Genomic DNA, 22,621 nt, shown 5'->3' with positions numbered 1-22,621 from the left:
CAGTGGTCCAGAGAGGCTGCTCTGAGCCCTGGTCCTGCTAAACCACCATGTGTGCTGTCTTCTGTTTTACCACAAACCAGTGTGTGAAGCACACAGTGCAAAGAAAACATTAGGAAAGGCAAAATACAATTGCAGTTGTACTGCAGCGTAATGTATTTCTGTAATGAAAATACATTGTTCTCTGCCTACACAGCTGAAGGTGTGGGCAGGCTGATGCAGGCTCTGGCCACCTGGAGCATCGCCCTTGTCAGCAGAGCGCGGGAAAGCAGCTCTACAAAAGTGCATAAAGCAGCAGACAAGGACAGAGGGACCATTAAAAAACCTCTTGCAAGTTCTTGAATTAGCCTTATTTTCTATCTGCTCGTTTCTTATCATTAGTTAATGAATTGGAGCCCGAATCAGATCATTCATCAGCTCAGTTTTAATTGTCTGCCTAGCCTGGCAGAAACCTTGGAGCGCTTCAGTAAGTAACCTGCCCCCTGAGCTTGAACTGCAGTCATGTTTCCTGATAAATTACAAGCAGAGGCAGCGGAGGTAAGAAAACATAACATTAACTAATTCTCTCCAGCATCCTTCATGTGAAGAATGCCTCCCTGCCCCAGCAACTCATCTCGGCCACGGAGGAGGATGCAAAAGGAGCCTCCCAGACCAACCCAGCCCATTCAAGAGCTGGAGCTTTAGGTCCAAAGGGGATTCCTCTACCACTTGCCACAAGGAAGGTCAAAGTGATGATGTTCAGTCTCAGGAGGGAACTCTGCAAGGCAATTTCAGACAGCAGCTGGCTGCTGCATCGCTGGCAACTCCTCTCCTGAGAACTGTAGCCAGGCTGGAGTCCATAGGAAGTCCCCTGGGATCAGTCCTTGCTCTGTTGTTAAGAAGATCTAACAATCCCTTGGTCGGAAAACATGAGTTATACAAGATGATGCTGTGATCACATGCAAAGCATTTAGCATCACGTCAGGTCAGGTGCCACCAGAAACTGCGCTGCCCGCAGCAGGGGATGGCCAGGCTCGAAGCTTCGCAGGCTGGATTCGGGTATGGGCACGCTCCAGACACCCACAAAGAGGAGAAATGCCAGGGGTGGCTCTGTAACCATGACGAAGTCCTGCCCAGAGTTTTCCTACAGCCATGAGGGCTCCTCTTTTTACATGAAAGTCAAGGGGAAATTTTTTCATCATGACCACATGATTCCAAAACCCTTGGGCTTTAGGTTATCAGGACTGGAATACTTTTTTCCTAGTAAAAGACCAGTGTGCAGAGCACCACATACTTGCTTCATTCACTCTCCCAACCACCCTGCTTTCCCCTTGGTAAAGGTCCATTTTCTAAAACTAACATTAAAAAGACACCTTTAAGGCTGTAGTGCATTCAGACTTCCAATCCATGCTATATTCTTAGTCATGAGGTGTTTTAATGAACACTTATTTCCATGCGTTTAATTTCCTGACTTCACCCTGTTTAATTTTTCATAAGCCACCAAAGCAAATTAAGAACTATTAAAACACCAAGCATCTCCTCTAGATTCAGAGGACCCAAGAAAGGAGCTTGAGGAGAAAAATCTGAGAGAATAAACAGTCCGTACAGAAGAGCCCCCAGCTCCTGCAGCCCCTCCAGCCCACAGCCAGCTCTGCCACTGCTGAGCCCTCGGCACAGCCCGGGAGCAGCTGGAGGGGTCCCGTCACCCCGTCCCTTCTCTGTCCCTTGCTCTAGGAATGCAAACACTGGCCCCAAAACATTTAAGTTGGAAACACCAGAGCAGCCCAGGACTGTGTAAGTTCTTGTGTACATTTACCATTATTTTAGGAGGTTTATTCATTGCCCAATAGTTATTCCAGTTCATTTGTGCAACTACATGTTTTAAGTGTAATAATAGTTACAGACTAAGTTTTTTCAAGTTTTTTGCCTTAAGTCTCAGCATCTCCCCCATTTAAAAAGTAACATTTCAAAATATTCATAAAATTGGTGTTTAGAACCCAAACCCATCCAGGTGAAGCGATGGGCACTTACCAGCAAGGTCAGCGGGAGCTCACGCAAGCTGATCACTACGTACCCGTTTCAAACAAAAAGTTGGGAATGCATCAGAAACCACCCTATGGGCTGGCACACGAGACACCCAGTGGTGGTCGGGCTGGGGAAAAGTGTGTAATAAAAGTGGGAAAAAGTTCTATTTATACCAAAGTTCCAACTGAAATTTTAAAGGCAGTAGGGATCAACAAAAGGTGGTTTACCTTGATCCCCTCCATAACAGGCCAGGGAATTTTTTTGTCTTCTTTCTGCACTGAGCCCAGGAAACATTATAATGAAATGTTACAGCCACATTACTATAAATGAGAAAACAGAAGTGACTATTTTTACATGTATATGCTTAGAAACAGTAGGCTACATAATCTTACTTGGTGATGGGTAGGAGAAATAAATAAAATATATACATTTAGTTTATTGTTCAGAGACATTTGTACAAATTAAGTGATGCTTAATATTTTTTCCATGACTTGAAGTTCATTTTTTAAAAAGGTTTTTCAATTTAACATACTATTAAGGGAGAAGAGAGAAGTCAATAAACAAAAATATTAGTTTTCTGGTTTGTATTAAACTTCAAGATATTTATTTTCTATTTCTGTAACTGAAAAACAATGCTTTAAAAACATTCTAAGTTTTCAGAAGTTTATTCATCTAAGTTTATAGCACTAATGCTTAGATCTGTAGCCTGTAGATTAATTAACTGGAGCTGAATGGATTATGGCACCTTATACACTGGAAGCGTAAGCTGCAGAACTGAGCTGCAGCATGTAAGCACCAAGAGATCCACTGGCTGGCGTGGTGGGGGTCACCCTGGGGAACACGGCTCTCGGGAAAACTTTTGGTGCCCAATGTGTGCGGTATTCCATCCCATGGAAGCTACTGTGTTACCATTAAAAGTTTTTGCATGAAAAAACCCAGGAGTGTTTTTCACTTTCTTATTTTGTGTTGCTGTTTCACCTGTCAGGAACAAATGGTGAGGAAGAGGAGGGTTACCTGGTGCTGAGGTCGGGAACCAGGGCTTTGCTCTCCGGCTCACCAGCCAGGTTCTGGCTTGAACAGAGTTCCAGCCGGCCTGAGCTCGAGCTCCTGCTTTCTATTTTTTATGTTCTTTGCCCCAGCAGGAACCTACAAACAAATATAACAATAATATTTATCATTGCTTGACCTGTTTCGATTGGTGGGGGTTTTTTTCTTCCTAAAGTGCATTGAAATTTCCAGCCAGGAGGTGAGCACAGCGGTTTCCTCCATTTCACACAGCAAGAAGCAAGTCCCTGCAAGCAGGGAGAGGCAGAGCACATGGACAGACCCCGGTCCTGCCTGCACCCTCACCGATGCTGTAGCACTACCCCTCTGCCAAGGCTCTTTGGCTGCAGAGCAAGTGGGCCACTGCTGCTCTCCCAAGAGCAGCAAATCAATCTGCATTAAATTTTCAGAGCACAAGTCCCAGCTGAAGATGGCAATTTAGGTTCACCCTCTCGAAGCCACTGCTGGATCAGGAAACTGCTGTGATACAGCAATCTGGCAGGAGCAGGTTACTGGGCATTACATCCAGGTTTAACTTACCAAAAGGGACCAGAAGCAGCAGAGACTGCTATAAGATACTCGTGCATTTTATTTTTAAAAACAAGGCATTTCGCGTGGTGGGTGGTGAGGAAGGAGGACTGGACGGGTAGAAAGAACCATGACTCAGGCTCCCTCACTGGGAGCTGTTTTAACTAGGACACCCCCAGCTAAGCGGCAGCGTTCCTGCAGGGTCTGGTGGCAGCCAATGGCTTTGGCTCTTGGGCCACTTGACCAGCAGCCAAGAATGCTGCCCAGCATCCACCCAGGGTCCCCTGCAAGGAGGGAGCAGGATTTACACAAGCAGCACAAGCAAGGACCAGCATCTCCACCTCACCCTGCACACCCTGCCGAGATCACTCCCCAGCCAGAGTAAGCTCATGGGCCAGATCCAGACCCGATCCAGTGAATCACCCGGTGCTTGGCTGCTGGGATAGCAGAGCGTGTGTATGTTTATATAAAAGAGATATCTTATGCATCCCAGCTTGTGACCTTGAATCCTCTGCCCAGTACACCTTCAACACTGAGAAGACAGATTCTGAGGGGTGCTGGACACCCACGAGTTTCACTGAAAGCAGGATGTGAGGATGCTGGGTGTCTCCTCCCCACTGCTCGATCACACAGCGAAGTATCTTGTAGAGCATCCGCTCCAGGCTGTGCAATGCTACCACAGCTGCACAGACACACACAGTCCTGCTCTTACAAAGTACTTAAAAAATATGAGTCGTTGCTTGGAGTTGCCATTCCATTACAAAACAAATGCTGCTTTTGCCTCCATGCAGGAGACAGGGCAATTCCTTAGATTTAATGGATTAGTTCTGCATTAAAAACGCATCAAGGTGACAGAACAGATTTTCAGATCAAAAAGGAATCTGGCTACAGGATCTTGCACACACATGCTGGTGCAAACAGCACATGGGGGGCAGTAGGCAGGATCCATCTTCTCCGGCACTGAGCCCCAAATGAACTTCTCACATCCACATCATTTTAACAAGACGACCATTCAGCGCTGCACTCCGGGACGTTGATCCCGGCTGCATGCACTGAGCCACAGCGGTGCCCCTGGGGAAGGGGCACTCGCCGGGGACAGGTGCCCCAACTGACCCCCCCCACACACACACAAGGGAAGAGCTCTACCCCTGCAGAGACTGGCCCATGCTCAGCACCCCTCTGGGGCTCAGCTTGCAGGGCAGGTACCAGCACTGCCAGCAGCACCCACCGCCGAGGGGAGGCCGAGCAGTGCAGCTCTGCTCCAACAGCAGGGCAAGCACGTTTGGGTAATAAATCTGCACAACTGCATATCCCAAAATTCTTAAGGCTGCTAGACAAGAAAAATCTCAGCTGAAGTTCTCAGATCCCCAACAGATTTACACCAAAGAGGGATGTTTTCTAACTGCTCTCTGTGTGTACGCATTTCAAAACCTTGCTTCAATTCCAGTAAATTCCCTGTATTTATGGCAAATTCTATCTCCGGCACTGCACAGAGTCCCACCACACCTGGGGCCCAGGTGTCATCATCTCTGCCAGCTGAACTGGTGCTATTAACTGGAAGAATGAAACCCCTTTGCTGGCTATATCCCCAACAGTAGTGAAGACAGACTTCAAAGTCTGTGAAACATCGTTCCAGCAGAAACAAAGGAGAAACGCATACAAACTGCATCATCCTCAGAGCACCTGGGAGGGCAGTACCAACTCCCATTTGGATATCTAGCTTCCTCTCTCATTGCTATTGCCTGAAGTAAATTCAATAGTACTTTGCTATTGCAGCCTGTTTCCATTCATTTGCATTGCCTTTTCTTTGCAGTGCACGGGGAAATGCACCCAGCACAAGGCACCATCCCCAGCAGAACCAAAGCTCTCAGACCTTTGCGATGGAATCACATTGTTTGAATCTGTTTTCGAACAACAGTAACAGTACTCTACACAATGTACTATTATAATGACATAATGCTTCCTGCTCTGTTAAACTCATCGGTAAGTCCCTGTTTATGAAAAACCCCTGCAGTGCTAAAGTGAGTTCTTTAAAAATGCCAAAAAGCTGGGAAACAAGAGGCCCACAGCTCTCCCACACACTGTGATGAGGACACTGCCTGGATTTGTACCTGTGAGAGCAGCTGGCACAGCGAGAGAATCAAAACCCCCGAAGGAGGGTACTTTGGGCTGTACAAGAAGGATGCTTTAGGCTGCGCGGAACACAAGTCAGAACTGTGCCCCCAGTTTTAAGTAACTGGCACTTGCAGCACATCCTTCATGACCCAACTGATCCAGCCAAAACAGAAACCAAAAAAGCTAGGAAAACTGATCAAAAGCCTGGGTTTGCCTCCTCTACGTGAGATCCTGGAGCAGGGAAAGGTGTGAGGTAGGAACTGCCGCCCACAGCAGGGCCCGAGGTCCCCCACGCCGCTGGGCTCCCTGCCCCAGCTCCAGCCCCAGCGCTGCCACTGCCCCAGCTCAGACTGCTCAGCCCTCTCAGCTGTTTCGGGTCTGGCAGGCATCTGCACACCCTGTCTCACATATTCAGCCAAAGAGCATTATAAACCTCCCTCCATCAAATAAACAGCCCAGCTTTTAGAGTGGTGTCAGAACAAAACCCAAAGAACTATTTTCAGAAAGCACTGCTGAAGTGCTCTGTGCCTTTGAATCTAAACTCACATCCTTAATGCAAATTAGTGGTGATGATTTTCTCCTCCTCACACGTTATGAAAGGCATAAAAGAAACCTGGAAGAAAGTGATGTGACCCCCGCCCAAACAAAGAGAAAAAGGGACACGAAAACCCAATCTGCTACTAAAGAAATAAAACATCAAAAGAAATAAAAATTCTTCCTATTTTGTCTCTGCTTAATGGATCAGAAATTACTTTAACAGCCACTGCTTAAAGATCAGAGGAGCAACAGCTGAAACCCCTTTATGCCACAGATAAAATGCAGGTTTATCTCCTCACAGCTTTTTAGCTGTGCTTGGGCACCCAGCCAGGGCACCTGCGCTGCAGGCAGCTGTGCCTCACTGCCGGAGCCCCTCCACGGCGGGGGGCAGCGCAGACCCCCAGAGCACACAGGGCCACACTGCTGGTTCACAGGGAAGCCATGGCAGACACTGCCCAGCCCTCCTGGGTCACCCCACACAGCAGCTGGTGACTGGCACCGCAGGTGGGACAGGCAACAGGAACAGGTTCGAGCTTGCCATTATCTCGGTGTTGCTGCAGGAGCTACAGGGACATTTTGGGAGTAACAAGCAGCCACACCAACTCGTATAAATTGCCTTGTTGTGGCAAGCATCGAAGGGGCCGGTGGTCTAGCCCCTGCAGCAGTGGCGACAGCAGGACTGGCTGGCTCATCTCAGGCTGCCCTGGTGCTTTGCTGTGCATTGGAGAAAGGAACAAGAACACATAAAATTAAAAGATCCTGTCTATTTTTAAATCACACACACTACATATTTGGAGTGACCTTGTGGAGGAGGGAAGAAGAGTCATGGGATTGCTTTACTTTACACGCATTCCCTTTCAAGGATTTGCTTGCTCCTGCATCTTGCCACTGAGCTCCACACTCATCTCCAGCACTGATCTTCACCACCCTCCACATCTATAGTGAGGCACAAGTGCTTCCTGAGCAAGCTATGATACCCATAAGGACTTCAGCATCCCGCAGCCACGTCACCACACACAGCCTCTCAGATGCTAAAAGCTGTGCTGTGATCAGATCTCTGGCTCTCCAGCTCTTCTTGTAACCCACCAGTCACAACCTCGCTGCAAGGAGCACCAAGGGCCAATACTGATTTTTCCAGGGTAGAAGGTTTTGGTGGGGTGCTGGTGGTGTCACTCCCAAGCCCCAGCAGCACTTGTGACAGGACGGGGGCAGCAGGGGCCACACAAGGATGGGGGGAGGCTGAGGACACCTTCAGTCCCTTCACATTAACCAGCTGGAACAGACGTGCTCTGCCACAGCACGGAGGTTTACTGCTGCCACACGGACAGTTCAAAAACAGATCAATATGAATGGTAATCCTCAAAAGTATGGTACAAGTATTAAAAAAGACCATTCTAAACCAACCTCCCCAGCAACTGTTCCCAGGCAGCTCTCCCCAGCTCAGCAGACTATGTGCATCTCCAGCTCCATCACGATTTCTGTTGCTCCCCGCTTCATCAGCGGAAAATAATTCAAAGGTCACACAAGCCTTCCGACACAATAAGGCACTGTTGAAAAATAACTGTTTCTGCTTTAAACAAAATATAGATTCTGGATACTTTGCTGGTGCCACAGAGTCAATAATTCTCTCTTCTGCCTACAAAGCCTGGAGGGATTAATAAACTGCTTTCAACTGAATTCTTGAGTAACAGAAGCCCTACCCAAGTCTCACTGCAGAGAGATATTTTACAGTGCAATATGCAACAGCGAGCATTCATTTCTCATCAGCTATATGGTTTTTTTATTATTTTTTTTTCATATACCAGACTATTTATAATGTTAACCAAGGATGGAGCTCCTAACTTTACTCCTTACTTGAGACCAGAAAGAAAAGAAATCCTGTCCTCAGGCACTACCCCAAAAAGAATAAACAGGGATGAGATCTCAGAGACATTTATCCTGCCAGCAGAGCAATGACTTCCAGCCAGGCATGGAAACAGATGCCTGGGAGCAGCCCCAGCCCATGGGCCAGGTGACACCACCATATTCCATGCCCTGATGTCATACCAGGTCTCAACTGCCAGGACCACTCCTCATCCTCCTCTTCCCCACCACCCAGGCAGGAGGCTCTCAAATTAAAGCATTCAGCTGAATTGCGTTTGCAGGACAGAGCCAAGTCCAGCTGACAAGAAGCACAGCTTTAGCAGGTCTGCCAGACAGCCAGGAGCACCTTCCTCCCATCGAGCTTTCCCTGCCAAAACGTAGCAAACCCCCAACCTGCCAGTGGGTGAAAAGTACACCCAGTGCTTTGCTGGTGCCAGGGGAGATCTAACACACCAGGGGGGGGTGTTTCATTTTTGAAGTAAGACAAATACATCAAGTACCTGCAGAACAGGCACAGAGAAGGAACAGGTCTTCATGGTGCCTCGGTTGCCCATTGCTGCCTCCTCCATGATGCCGGGACACATATAGGAGACAACTTGATCCAAACCTGCTGCTTCTCTTGCACATGCCGAGCTGCGCAGCAGAACAGCACCACGCAGATTTACTCCTTTCACACACTGGAAAACATCTGCAGAGACAATTAAGTCGCTTTCTGTCTTGAGCAGATTTTCCCACTGCTGATGCTGCTGTGCTGTGCCAGACTGTCCAGCTTGGCATGGCATCAGGTGACGCAGCTGGTAGCACTTGCTGTTCTCCTCTGAATTTTTCCAAATTATTTTAACTTCCTTCTGTAAGAAATGTTATTTATGCACCACAAGATTTTGGAGAAAAGTATCCATACACTCTCCTGAAGACAGGAAAACTGAAGGGCCCAGGAAGCTAAGGAAATAGATCCTATGGTGCTACAGCAGGAAACTGGAAGAGCCAGGAAATAAACGCAATAACCCTGGTTCTTTATGGCTGTTAATTTATGCACTTCCAAAACTGGCTCAGTTAAAAAGAAGAAAAAACATTCCCTTTCCAGATTTCTCTAACCAAAAATCATACCATGAAGACTACTAGGCAAGGCCAGAATTTTGTCAATAACGTGGGAAATCTAATAGCAAGAAAGCCTCTTTATCTGTTACTATTCTTTATTGGGAAAAAAAGCACAAGAACCAGCATAGCAGTGACATCTCCTGGATGCCAACAAACCATCACGGAAAAAAACCCAACTTTTTAACTCTATCTTGCTCATTAACAATTAGTTTAGCTGATTCACTTGAACACTGAGACTACAAAACATGCCACTGTTTAACCTACACTTAATGGCAGGAAAAAAAAACAATCAAAAAAACAAAAAAAACCCCACCCAAAAAACCATGAACAGCATGCACGCACGCACACCCCCCTTTAGAAACCAGCTCTCTCAAACATCTGTAGAAAAGCCTTTGCTCTCTGGACAGCTGCTGAAGGAAAAAATACCCCACAGATTATGAAAGAGTAAGGAAGCAATATTTATTGTTCTAAAACTCTGACCTAGTTTTTACCTGCTTAGATTATCTGGCTGCTACTTTGTCAAGATATTGGATTTTTATTGCCATAATCACTGCTTCTTGGGACTAATAAAGGTGGTTTTGTACAAGACACAAAGGTATCTTTCTGATCAACTCGCTTCACTCAATCCTTGGCTGCTCTTTGTGAAGCACTGGTGATCAAAATGTGGTAAGAGCACCCACTGACAAGTTACAAGGGTTCCAGTTCCACAACATGTTGCCTCTGCTTTCATGCATCCAATGTCTGCCCTCCTGCCTGCAGACAAAAGAGCAAGTCTTGCATCCATCTCAAACTATTTGGAAACCCCACAACCTTTGTCTTGTCTTCTGTAAGAGACTTCTGCTCACAGCCTTGGAGCCAAATTTGCCCAAAGGGAGCCAATCAAACAAGAGCAATATTCCAGATGCCTGGTTTTGTGAGCACATCGGCCCCTCACCACTTCAAATCTTTGTCAGACTTTTTAAAGCCCCCTCCCCATGGTGACCCAAGGTGCTGTGTCACACTGTCTCAGAGCTTACGCACTTAACCACAACAGAGTTGGGTATGAAAGTCTCCCAGCACAGAAGATATTTAAACTTTCTGCTCTGGTGGCTGCAATTTCTCCCCCAGCAAGTGCAGAGTTCAGATCAGGTTCCTGGTCCTGCAATGACAAATGCTCCGCAATCGCAATGCTGAAATACCTCATTTTCCTGCTGCCACGCTGCTGTTGGGGAGATGCTGGGGCAGCCTGGCTGGCTGAAGCAAAAGGGGTCCCTGCACTGGAAAAACGAGGGGACCCGTCAACCCTTTGCACTGCAAAGCAACTGTTACAGAGCAAGAAATGCAGAGATGGTGTCTGGGTGTGAAACACCACATACTGAACAGGAAAATGGAGTTCTCAAGGGCACATACCAGAGCAGCACTAGCACAGGCATCTCACCATCGCGCTCCAAACACCTAATGAAGACAGCCACATATGAGAAGTGGCACCAAATATTTGTGCTGGGGTTTATTTTTCCAATTCAGAAGGGAAGTCACTCAGACTACGCAAAAGTAAGTCTTCAGCAAAGAACCAAGTCCCGGCTGCGGTGGTGAAGGGTCCCCACGGCCATGCTGCACCCAGGGCTCTTCTCCCCCAAGGCTCCACTCAGAAGGCACCACCAGCTGCCCACCCAGAAGTCCAGTGCACAGAGGGAGCAGCTCTTCTCAACCAGCAAGCAGATACCTCTGCCCATCACAGGCGTTCCCCTTGCCCACTGGTATTCCAGCAACTTAAAAGGCCCATCAGGATTGGGGCTGGCAAAGGTTGGGGTTTTTTTCCCCCAAGACCCTGCAGCAGCAGGAATATTTAGGTCAGCCTTTTAACTTGCCGAACCCCAGTGCCCAGGGACTGCCTTAAGACCATGGAATCACCCTTTTTCTCTTGACAAGCAAACCTTTTTAGAGAACCACATGAGTATTTGCTTAGCGGGACCAGGGAGAAGCAACAGCGACAGAAAACTCATATTGCGTCTGTGTAACCACAAACAAAACCTGCCTTTACAAAGGAATAATAAAGGGAGGGGCAGAAAACAGCACACTCAGCAGTGCTGGCACTCTCAGTATGGCAGTCTTGGGCTCTTGCACTGCTCTTTCCTCCCACACTGCAACATATTATTAGAGGAAGTTCAAGTGTTAAACTACATGGAGCGTAAAGAATTGTGAAACTGCCAAAGTGCAATGGTGCAGAACAAAGTGTGCTGTTTGTCACCAGCCACCTCCATGCATTTGCAGACAGAAGTCCTGAAGCTGTATGTGATGATTCATAAATCAAAAGGAAAAAAGCAGCCTGCGATAGCCCTGAAATTACCAAAAAAATATCAGTTTAAAAAAATCTATGAAAAGAACACTTAACCTTTCTCCTTAAAACAGATCTACGAATAGTTTTACAAAAGAATAAGAAAGGAAAAGTCAGTCTTTTAACAGTGTTTGCTACAGGCACTCCTGTTTCAAGAGCTGGGAAGCACAGAACTTTCCTTTCTAACTCTTGCTTAAGAGTTTGTCAGCATCAAATTACTTCTGAACTGCTAGTTCGTGTAAAAATGGTGTTCAGTCACCTGGGTCATTGAAAAGTAAAACAGAAGTGTGCTAGCATCTTTTTCCCCTCTATTACAGGAGATTTACAACCAGTTTCTCTACCCAGATCCTAGCCTATTTAGGAGGGAGAGTAACTGAGCATCATATTCTAGTTTGCTTCAGAAAACACTGGTTCAGCTGAAAAGGAAGATTTGCCAAGTTAACAGTCAGGAAAACTGTTTCTTTTCAAGACAAGCCAAAGGGCCAGAGGAAAATAATTTTATTATATCCACGTTTAAAAGAGTAGGGGTGAATTTGCATGCAAAATTAAGGTGTTTTGGGTGGTTTGTTTTTTGTTGTTTTTAAATAGAACAAATTCTCATCTTTGTTCATTACAGATGCTTTCAAAATCACTCTATGAGTTGTCTCACTGCCAGGTATCAAGCCAGCTACATTCCAGTTTAATGAACTAGATAAACAATTGTGTCACCAATGTCCTTTTTCAGACCATTCTCAGTAATGTGAACATGTTTCTTTTCCAGGTTGATGTGGAAGATAGCTTGCTCCAGAATAGGCGTTTTCTCTGCTGCTTCTTTGCCAAGGACTGGAACACGGCGGGGCCCAAGCACAGGATCATCAAACCTCATCAGCTTCACTTTAGAGACATCTGCAGTAAAGAGACTGGCTAATTAGGCTACGGGATCTACACACAAGCGCTAATATCAACTGAATTAATCAAAGCAATGCTTAATACTTGGCACTTCTATACCTGCTGCAAGGAAATACATTCTCTCAGGAATAACACTCATGTTAAGACTTACACCAGCTACAAAGATGTCATTCAGTGGTTATGCAGCAAGTTACCAGCAGAAATGGGAATAAAACACATAGAAACACCAACTCCCAGCACCACACCCTAAGCACTAAATTTGCCTTATCAGGCTTTGGAACAGTTATGAGTAACTGAACAGTTATAGTAGCATTTTCTGAGGAACTCATTTCAGAGACTGACAGAAAGAAGGTGAGATGTTTTAAATACAATTCCCTGTTAAAATGCACACTAGTAAAAGACTACTAAGCAGACCAAGAAAAAAGCTCTAGGAAGCCTGGGATCTTTCAGCCAAGCCTTCCTCCAGGTACAACCTTCCAGCCCTTGTGCACCAACAGAACAGTGACACCTCCTGGAAAAGGCAGAGTGACAATGTGGCTATTTAACCTCACTTGCTTTCAATCATTTCTAAATACTCACCTAGCAGAAGGCTAGCACCTATGCATACACATCTACTGTGTAAACCATGCACTTCCCCCTGCCTGTATTTTACTACGTACTTTATCATATATTCCTCTCTGTGTGCACCATCATCAGTATGTAGTTGTCTTTGTTCTACAGATAAACATTAATATAAATACAAGCTGTTGAAAGATACTGAAAGAAATAATTCCTCTCCTGTCACAAGCTTTTGGATGAGGTCCAGTTTTCCCTTTATACCCAAGCTCACAGTGCTTCAGATTTGTTTTATTTTTAATTCCCATATCCTTCAACAAAAACACAGCTGCTGTTCCTTTAAGAAAGCTATTTTCATTCATTACACTGGCCAGAAACTTAATGCTTGTTTCAACAACATCTGACATGAAATTTTATCACACTACCCTGTGGTTTCCTAAAATATCTTTCCAAGCAGGTGGATAAGTGAGGAATACTGAAATTATCAATATGTAGGCCAGAAAAAACATCGCTTATTTCCAAGAAAAAATCAAGGAAAAGCACCCGCCCTGAAATATTGCTACCTGCAAAGACCACAAAGACTGTTGAGATACCACAAACATTTAAACTGATCATAGCGGTACTAAGAGGCAGCTTTTATTCCAACTGCAACATGGCAAGAAACAGGATAGCGCCAAGATTTTCAGTGCCACACAATGAGACTGTGACAAAGATGAAAACCACCTCTCCTCTTCTGTCTTGTCACTGCACACCACCCCAAGAACCTAATGTGGCAGCAGAAGAGCCCTTCATAAAGCTGCTAGACAGAAAGCTATTCAGAAAGCAAACAAGCAAGAGGAGGCAAAGTCATTATTGGCAGCAGTCAGGATTTTCACCCCAAAAAAGGGACCTCGACAGAGTTGGGGTTTTCCCCACCACATGGGGGGGAAAACTCAGGAACACCAGCCACTTCAGAGCACTCAACAGGCTCTATGTAGCAAAAGCAGCACCCCTAAGCTCTGCCTGAAGACCTTTGTCGGAGCCATCGCTGCACCACCACCGAAACACCAGCTTCTGTTAAGCAAGCAGTGATGACACTGTCAGACATGGCAGCAAGTTCTGCCCCCTGGCCACTCCGGCCTGGGTCTCCACTACTAGCAACCAGCCAGCACCAAGGGACTGGACAGGCAGCGTTACAATGGCTTAAATGCAAAGTCAGTCCGCAGGTGAGGATTAATACTTTCACACTGGAATACACTATTGCCCAAGGACTGAGCACTTTCAGAGACATTCTTCCAGTACTTACTGTGTCTCTTAAGACTGCAGAATTCTATGTTTAACAACAGCTCAAATAAAGTATTAGCACATAAAGAATACAGGAGTAGAGAGGGAAGAAATGGCTCAGAGGACAGAAAAAGAGTATTGAACTCATTCCTACAGAGGTTGCTAGTTTGAGTTTGGCATAAACAATGGTAATTAATAGGCCATTGAACAATTCTTCAGTAATACCACTTTTAAGTGAACAGACCATTTTCCACTATGAATTGAGACTGAAATTATTAGAAGCCAACATAGCACTGATAAATTCACCTTCGGCTAAACAGAATCTAGTAATTTATTTTATTTCCATCCTTGAGGTCCAAAATAGAAGTGGCAGAAGCTGCCTATAACCAGTTACGGGACTAACCCTTTTTCTTGTAAATTCAAAGCACAAGCTGAAATATCATCCATATTCACCTCTGGCTGAAGCTAGGTTTTTGTGTACCAGTGGCAGAACGAAAGATTAATGAGGAAAATGCATAGCAAAACCTGCTTATTTGCATGTTATCTCTTTTCTTGTTCACTCAGACCCAAAACTTCTTGCTCTTTCCTAAGCATCTATTACAGCAGCACAAACTTCATCAGCTGTTTCCAATTCTCATGGAAATGTTAATCTAATCAGCATGTGACAGCTGTACATCTGTGCTAGTACTGTACCTTTGATCCCTCTGTCCATCTTCATTAAGCGCCTGATCACTGTCTCTCTGCTGTCTCCTTGCCTGATTTCAATTCTTGTAGAGAAGTGGCCATTTGATGGTTGAGGGTTCACCAAAAATACAGACACACTGGGCTGTAAAAAAGTTAATACAAATGTTAAAGGAGAACCTGTACTTGTGATCCAAGCCTCGGAGGAAACGTGAAACTAAAAGAAATATACATCATCTATCACCAAATATTCTGGATGGATAAACTTCATTTAGAAACACTGACTGCCAGTGGCAGAATGCAAGCAGTCCCCCAACTCTAAAATATGCCAGAGTATGCACAAGTTTTTAGGATATACTTAGGGAAATCAATGCATTTTTTTACTGTTAAATGTCTTAGAGCTAGAAATATTCACACGTGATACCACTATTGTAGAGTTTCACTGATCTTACACATTACTCACTAATCCTTCCAAGAACACAGCTGTAGAAAAACTTCTGAAAGGCTTTATTTTTATGCAACTGAATGGAATTTATTAGACCATTATGGACTAATGGCTAAGCACAGAATGTTATTAAAAAACACTTTGGGATTCAAGAAACAAGTAATACAAACTTTCACATAGTTTCACTTATACCTGCCATACTTGCACAAGACCGTCTCAATTCTCTATTTTTGGCCTGTGTTCTACCTTATCTAAACAGCAGTCATTGAGGCATATGGCTGAAATGAAGTAGTATAACAGTATGTGAATGTTAGGTCACCTGTTTTTAGCAGTCTTCAGGACAAAGCATTAAATTGTGCTGACTGGACGAGCCTTAAAGCTAAGGTACAACCATAGTCACATTTAGGGCTCTATACAGAGGAAGGAAAAAAGCACAATTGCTTCAGGAAATGTTTCTTGTTTCGAAGGGGTGTGGGGTCAAAGGCAAAATAAATACAACGTTCATGTCTGATTAAAGTCTTAAATGCCATATTTGCTTTTATCTGGGTTTTTTTTGAAATCCAGCTTTCAGACTTCCAGTATCTGAATTGCTGATTTTACCTCAGTTCTGAATGTAGAAAATGGTTTTCCAGGACAGCAGTCCTCTTTTATTTTATCTTCTGCTTCAGAAGCAAACTTCACTTCAATGTGATCAAGCTGTAAAAAAGAAAAAAGGGGGATGAGGGAATAAACAGGAGTTCAGTTGTTTTAGAGGGAACAAGAGGAGTTAAGAACCAGGGCTATCAAACAACTGGTTGTACAGTAAACCAGAAAGTAAATATGCATTGGCATAAGGTAACAAAAGCACAACTGAAATCACAAAATATTGTTTGGAAGGGATCTCTGAGAGTCACCTCTTCCCTGCGTGGACTAGTGCCCCCGGGCAGCTCTGAGGACAGAGATCCAGCCCCTCTGGGAGGCCTGCTCAAAGGCTGGTCCTCACGTCCCATCTCACAAGCTGCAGCTCCAGCAGTACCTTCAGGTTTCTGTCCCTTGTTCGACTGGCAGCCCACCACCAAGACAGAGGTTGGCTTTATCATCTTTAACTCCCTAAGCTGCAGAAGGTTTCCCTGAAACCTTCCCCTCAGCCAGTCTCAACCAGCACACCTCCTTCAGCCTCTGGCTGTATGTCACTCATCTAAGCTCCCCCCAGCCACCACAACTGCAAGTCCCCAAAGCCTTTCTGAACTGGGGATGTGGAGTGGGGGAGGACATGACACTGACACAGCCAAATTCAGGCTCAGCAGAGCAGAGTGGAGAGGGATGACTTCCCTTGACTTGCCAAATCATGTCCTTATATTGGTAACTCCTCCTAATGTAGGTTAACATGCAGCGTGGCTCCTTTGTGGTGACAGCACACTCGCGTGAAGTTTACATTACTCTTGACAACCCCAGGGTAACCCCAAAGTCCTTTGTAGCAGAGCTGATGGCCACCCAGCACCAACATACAGAAATACAGGGTAATTCTGCCCTGGTACAGAACTTGGCAGGTCCTGTTAAACTACAGGAGATTTGACAGCCCAGTTCTCTAGTTTCTCTAGACTCTCCCACATGAAAGAGACACTGTTTAAACAGATCAGCTGTTTAACTGCTCCCTCCCCAGTTCAGTGGGTTTTGCAGATTTACAAACATTTTAAAATAAAAGTTGTTGCTCACTCTTGACTGTAATATGGGACAAGTCCAATAAAGCCACATTTGTTTCATACTGTACAGGTTACAAAATGAAGTGTTGCCACATATATACACACACACTGCAAATTCTTGAAAGAAATTCCTAAAACAGTTGCTTTTGGTTGGGTTTTTTTGGTTGTTCTTGGGTTTTGGTTCTTTTTCTTTTTTTTTTTTTTTAAACATAATCTACCTGAGCTATCCCCTCATCAACATATTACCTATTGAACTAAATTCTGATTAGCATATGAACCAGCATAACTGCTACTAGATTGGCATCCATTTTACTACATGCCATAGTTTTAAAAGCCCTGCCCAGAACCTGCTCCTTGAAGAGGGCAACGTGATATGCTGCAGTTAATGTGTCGTTGTAAGAGTCCAAGGATACAAGGCTAGGGACTCTGATCATTCTTGCTAATAATGCCTTGAAACATCTCCTTCTCATTTCTTCAGCTAAAAAAATGTAAGATACTGGTTGGGTCAGAGGAAAATGTCTCTTTAAAAGCATCACTGGACTTTGCTGTTACAGATAAAACCAGCACTGCACTAAAAGCCACCTCTGTTCTGTGGGAAGATGTTTGTATACTACACACCTACCACTGTGTCTCGAGCCTGTATTTAACAGATTTATATAACTATAGTTGACAAATTTAAACAGCAAGATTGAAATACAGAAAGTTGATTAAAAAATATTACTTGAGCAACATAGACTCAGAAGTTAATGTAAATAGGTTTAGAGCTTCAGGAAAGGCAGTCCTCCAGCTACCCCAATAAAAAACAAGTAACGAATATGCCAAGAATGTACCAACCTCCAGAGAATTTGTCAAATAGACAATATTCTCCACGAGCACTGCACGTTCATCAAATTCCAGTTCCAGATTAAGAACACGTGAACCATTCTTCTCCAGATTTTCCTGTCAGAGGAAAAAAAAAACTTTAAACCCTCTAAACACTGCAAGTAAAATGACACTTCAAAATGGCAAACTATCTACATTAGTCATTAAAAGAATAGGCTTTTGAATATGAGAGCTCTCTGCTGGCACAACATGCTAACGTAAGAGCAATAATTTTCTTGTAACAGGGTTTCTTCTACAGGGAGTAAGTGACACTGATGGGAGGAGTAAGAGCAATTAGAACATATTTTTAATAGAGAATTGAAAAGGTGTTTGACATTCACAGTTATTTATAATCCCTACTTAATGTGCAGGTTGAGAATTCACAAAATAAGTCAGCATTTCAGTGGTATTTCACAGCAGGAAATTCAGTCTTATGACCTAGTTTAAAATAAAGGACAAGCATACAACAACTGGACATGTTCACAGCAGTCATAAAACAAGTTCTCTGCAGGGAAATAACAACTACTTTATATGTTAACATAAAAGGAACTTAATTAGTCCAGAAAGCCAACAGCAACAGTCACAAGAGACAGAGTATTAAAGGCAATATAAAAAACCACGTTAATTTTTTTTTTTTAACACTAAAACAGAACTTCCTCTTCAGAATTTAATCTGTCCCTTTCTTGCTTTCATATGCTGAGCCAGCTGTCTCCTTTAAAGATCTGCTTTGTCAGACTCAGCATGGTTGGGGTTTCCTCGCTTCCTTGTCAGTTTAATGTGAAAGATTCCCTACATTAACACTGAATTGCTTCCCTTTGTAAATCACGAAGTTTCTTCTACATTTAAGCCTTCCTTTCACGAATAGGAAGCGCAAGCAGAATTGCTCCTCATACACTAGAATTGCTGAATAACTGGTTTCAGAGAAAAACATACTGATCCAGGGAGTTTCAGCTCAGATGTTTCTGTCTTTATGTGAAATTGCTTGCTGCTCTTTACAAGTGAAAGGATTGATTATCGAGTAAGCCTCAGCATGCCAACCCATTCCCTGTGTGCACCAGCATCACTACTATTGCCAGACTAAGGACATCAAAAAACAGGGATGTTTCAGACCTAACACTTGTAGGACTGAAAGCTTGTCTGACCTTTTACAACTGCATCAGTTGATCTAACACATCACTACATCTCGTTACAAACTTTAACAGGAAGCTTCATAGCCCATTTGTGCTCTGCTCCTCTGAAGGCTTCTGAGCTACCATGAAAAGGAAGAACTAGAATAACCCTAGAGAGAAGGCAAAAGAGCACCTCCATTTATAAAATATGACAGAGCCTACAAACAGAAGACAAATTTTAAAAATCAAGCTAAAGCTTAAGGAGAAAAAGTAGTATTTTTACACTTAAGATTTTTTTCCATTACTAATCCCTCTCAACTTCCACAGACTACGAGTAGAAGTCAAAAAGGTTTTAAATTCTGCTCTGCCCACCTTATTTTTTTATTTAAAATTTTGCTTATATTATACTTCTTGGACCTTCCTAATTGCTGCATTGAATTTTTATGTGCAACACTAAGCACAAAAGTTTCTTCCAAAAAAAAAATAGGCTTGCATGACTCTGGGAAAATAATAATGAAATATCACGGTATTAGTGATAAAACCACATGAATGATACACAAAATTCGTAATTCCATTCAGGGCTCAGAACAGTCCTTTTTAAACTCCCTTAACAGTAGTGCAATTAATTATCTCTAGCATTGCTCTTAACTTTCAAATGCTAAGCATTCTTACATTTCCAGACGAACACCTTATGCTCATATCAGCATGAAAAGCTGGAAAAGGCAAATATTATTCATTTCAAATGCAGAGCAATCCACATGTATTTGAAGCGCAGATTATATAACCTGCAAAATACACAAACTACTGAGCCTCAACTAGACCATCAGTTCACCTGGGCTCATTCACGTAGACACATTTTTATTATACCTTTCTTCCAGAGATGTCAAAGAAGTTTATAAACAAAAACATGAAGAAACCAAATAAGCAAGGGCCAAGATACAGACTGAAGTCAAATGTTACTAGGAGATCCAGGAATGCAATAAAAACACCACCACCCACGCATCAAGTTACAGATTGTTGCCTTTGTCTAACATATTTCATTCACAGAAGCTTTTTCTACACAAGAACCATCCCTCTGACACCTACCTTAATCATGGCAACAAAAGGCATAACCTTCTTTGTATATTTCTTCAGCTCTGGCAAAGCATTAAGCTCACTGGCAATTACTTTATTATCTGGCAGTTGACCTCCACCAACCTAAACATTGATGAACATCCATTAAAAAGTATAGGTATCATTAAAAAACCTTGCCCTTTAATATCACATAGCCTTTGTGCTTTCCCATAAATACCAGGCAAGGTTTGCCATCATCATTGATTCCACATAAAATTATTTTCTCATCCCTTTGAAATGTCAGGCCAAACGGCAGATTTTAACATGGATTCAGGAGGAAGCCTACGGAATGCCAAAACTTTAATACCCCAAAAACAAACACATATTCGTCATGTGAAATTTATCTCAATACCACAATTTGGAATAGTCACACCTCTCTAATCTGTCAGCTACTATAATGTTTGCTCAAGCTGAGAAGGCTGAAGAATCAAGAAAAAGGCCAAAAGCCACTCTCATCAGTTTCTTCGTGTCAGAAGCAGATTTTTCTGCTTTTGGAAAAGCTTATTTCTTCTACTTATGACCAATGTATTCCATTTCAGTGTATTTCTTGTAACTTCACTGGATCGTACACACCTATTCAAGGACCAAAACAATGCTTCTAAGCCCCCCTGCATAGCAGGGCAGCATTAATCTGTCAGTCAACAACGCTTCCTCAGAAATATACTTGGGAAAAAAAGAGTAGTTTAAAAATTAATGACTTAAATGAAAAAAATAACAGAACACATGCCATTTTTTCCTCAGATTGTAAAAACCAATGAAATCATACTGTCAAATCAATGACATTCCTTAGGACATTCTTATTAAGCACCAAAATCTATTGCACAGTTGTGAAAGCATAAATATTAAAAGTATCTTGCTTATAAGCTTTTTACAGATAGAAAAGGAAAGAGCCCACAAAAAAGCAGATAAGCAGCACAAAAACATGGAAGGATGACCACCTGATAGTGCTTGTGCAGAACTGATAAGGTGATGTGTTGCCAAGGCGGGTAGCTCTTTGCCACATAGATGGTACAGTGAGAAGGCTTCTGGGAAGGTTCTTTAGTACCTTTCTAAAGAAACAAAAAAAAAAATTAGGAAGGGATCCTGAGGCAATACAGAATTATCAAGTATGCACACTTAAAAAGATGACCTAGCACACTTCACCTTTCCTTTCACAGGTGCCATGTAGTTCTTGAGATGGAGTCGGAGGTCATGAGCTGCTTCCATAAGGTACTGAGAAGAGCGAATTAATACCTCATCTACAGGACCTGCTATCGGCCATGAGGCTCTCATGATGGAATCAGGCTTTGAAGAAAGGAAGATATGACATGCACCAAGATGAAAACACACTAGTACCTGGTGGGTTTTCAACCTGTTATAGCTTGAGTGGAAACTGGAGTTTAGACAGTTTGAATCTCATTGAGCACCCACCTATAACTAGGCTGTAAAGGAATAAGTGTACAGCCAACAAGCATTTATCTGCAAGTGTGTTAAGGACTATACAATTACACATGCCATATAGCTACATAATCTCATCTATAAGCACAAGGCACTTGGAAAAAAAAACAACCCTAAGTTTCATGCACAAGCATAGAAATATGGCACCATTTGGTTTATTTTAGGTCACCTCTTGGTCAGTAGACAACCAAAACACTTGTATTAAAGTCACATGTATCATCACAACAGACCAACTCTGTACGTTCACTGTCCTACGCATAACAAGCTATTATGACTCTTCATATTATAAGACATGCTTCTTCTACTTCCATATGTAAGACATCTGTAAGCCTGATACGAGCCTTACTAAAAATCAGTAGAAGTTCAGATCCAAATCAAATGACAGAACTGAATCATTAGTACCTTTCCCAGCAGTGACCAGATGTGCTCACATAAGTGCGGACAGATAGGAGCCAACAGCAGAGTCTGAACTTCAATAAAGTGAAACACCAACTCTCTGTGCATTCCTTCTATCGCCAGCTCACGGTATTTATCTTTTGCTGCCTGAAACACAGCCAATGCAACCATCATTAACACACTCCAACTGCCATGGAGAAACACTTAGAAGAACACACACACAATTTTTCTTCTAATACACCTTTAGAATGTAAGCAGCTTGGAACTCAATAAATAGATTATTTCAAGAACTGTATTTTCCTTAAGTACCTGAGTGTGAATCTGTCAGTTGGTCATTTGACTTTTGCATTAATATGGTACTTTCTAAAAGCATTTATTGGCACAGACATAAAAGACAAAAATAACCACAACTGTTTATCAGGTGCTATCATCCCAAATAGCTTGCATGAAGATACTAATAATTATTAATAAAAAGGCAGTGAATATGATCTATCATTATAACTCAGCCCACTTAATCATATTCCTGAATATCATAAAAGAGCCACATAAAGGAGTCTCTATAATTCATTAAGTGAAGTAGCATGGTTCAGCAGACACTCCAGAGACATGGTTTATGGAATATACCAAAAAGTACTCCGCTTTAAAACAATTTTGTTGATACATTATCTGGATTTCTGATTAAGAATTCCTT

The 22,621-nt window shown here is 43.3% G+C and overlaps 1 protein-coding gene across 1 annotated transcript in view; it reads right to left on the bottom strand.

The window, feature by feature from the left end:
- Positions 1-11,983: 11,983 nt before the first annotated feature.
- Positions 11,984-22,621, bottom strand: part of LARS1 (leucyl-tRNA synthetase 1) — a 33,320-nt gene continuing 22,682 nt past the window's right edge. Inside the window, exons 25-32 of the mRNA XM_055718976.1 lie at positions 21,937-22,077; positions 21,241-21,381; positions 21,036-21,146; positions 20,071-20,181; positions 17,849-17,953; positions 15,933-16,028; positions 14,900-15,032; positions 11,984-12,385 (exon numbers count right to left, since the gene is read on the bottom strand). Coding sequence (XP_055574951.1) covers positions 12,180-12,385; positions 14,900-15,032; positions 15,933-16,028; positions 17,849-17,953; positions 20,071-20,181; positions 21,036-21,146; positions 21,241-21,381; positions 21,937-22,077 — 1,044 coding nt within the window. The 3' untranslated portion in view covers positions 11,984-12,179. The remainder of the gene's footprint in view (positions 12,386-14,899; positions 15,033-15,932; positions 16,029-17,848; positions 17,954-20,070; positions 20,182-21,035; positions 21,147-21,240; positions 21,382-21,936; positions 22,078-22,621) is intronic.

Source organism: Falco cherrug, chromosome 8 (genome assembly GCF_023634085.1).
Source record: "Falco cherrug isolate bFalChe1 chromosome 8, bFalChe1.pri, whole genome shotgun sequence".
NCBI lineage: Eukaryota > Metazoa > Chordata > Aves > Falconiformes > Falconidae > Falco > Falco cherrug.
The sequence above is the reverse complement of the archived record's forward strand: the minus strand, read 5'-3'. Positions and strand labels throughout refer to the sequence as shown.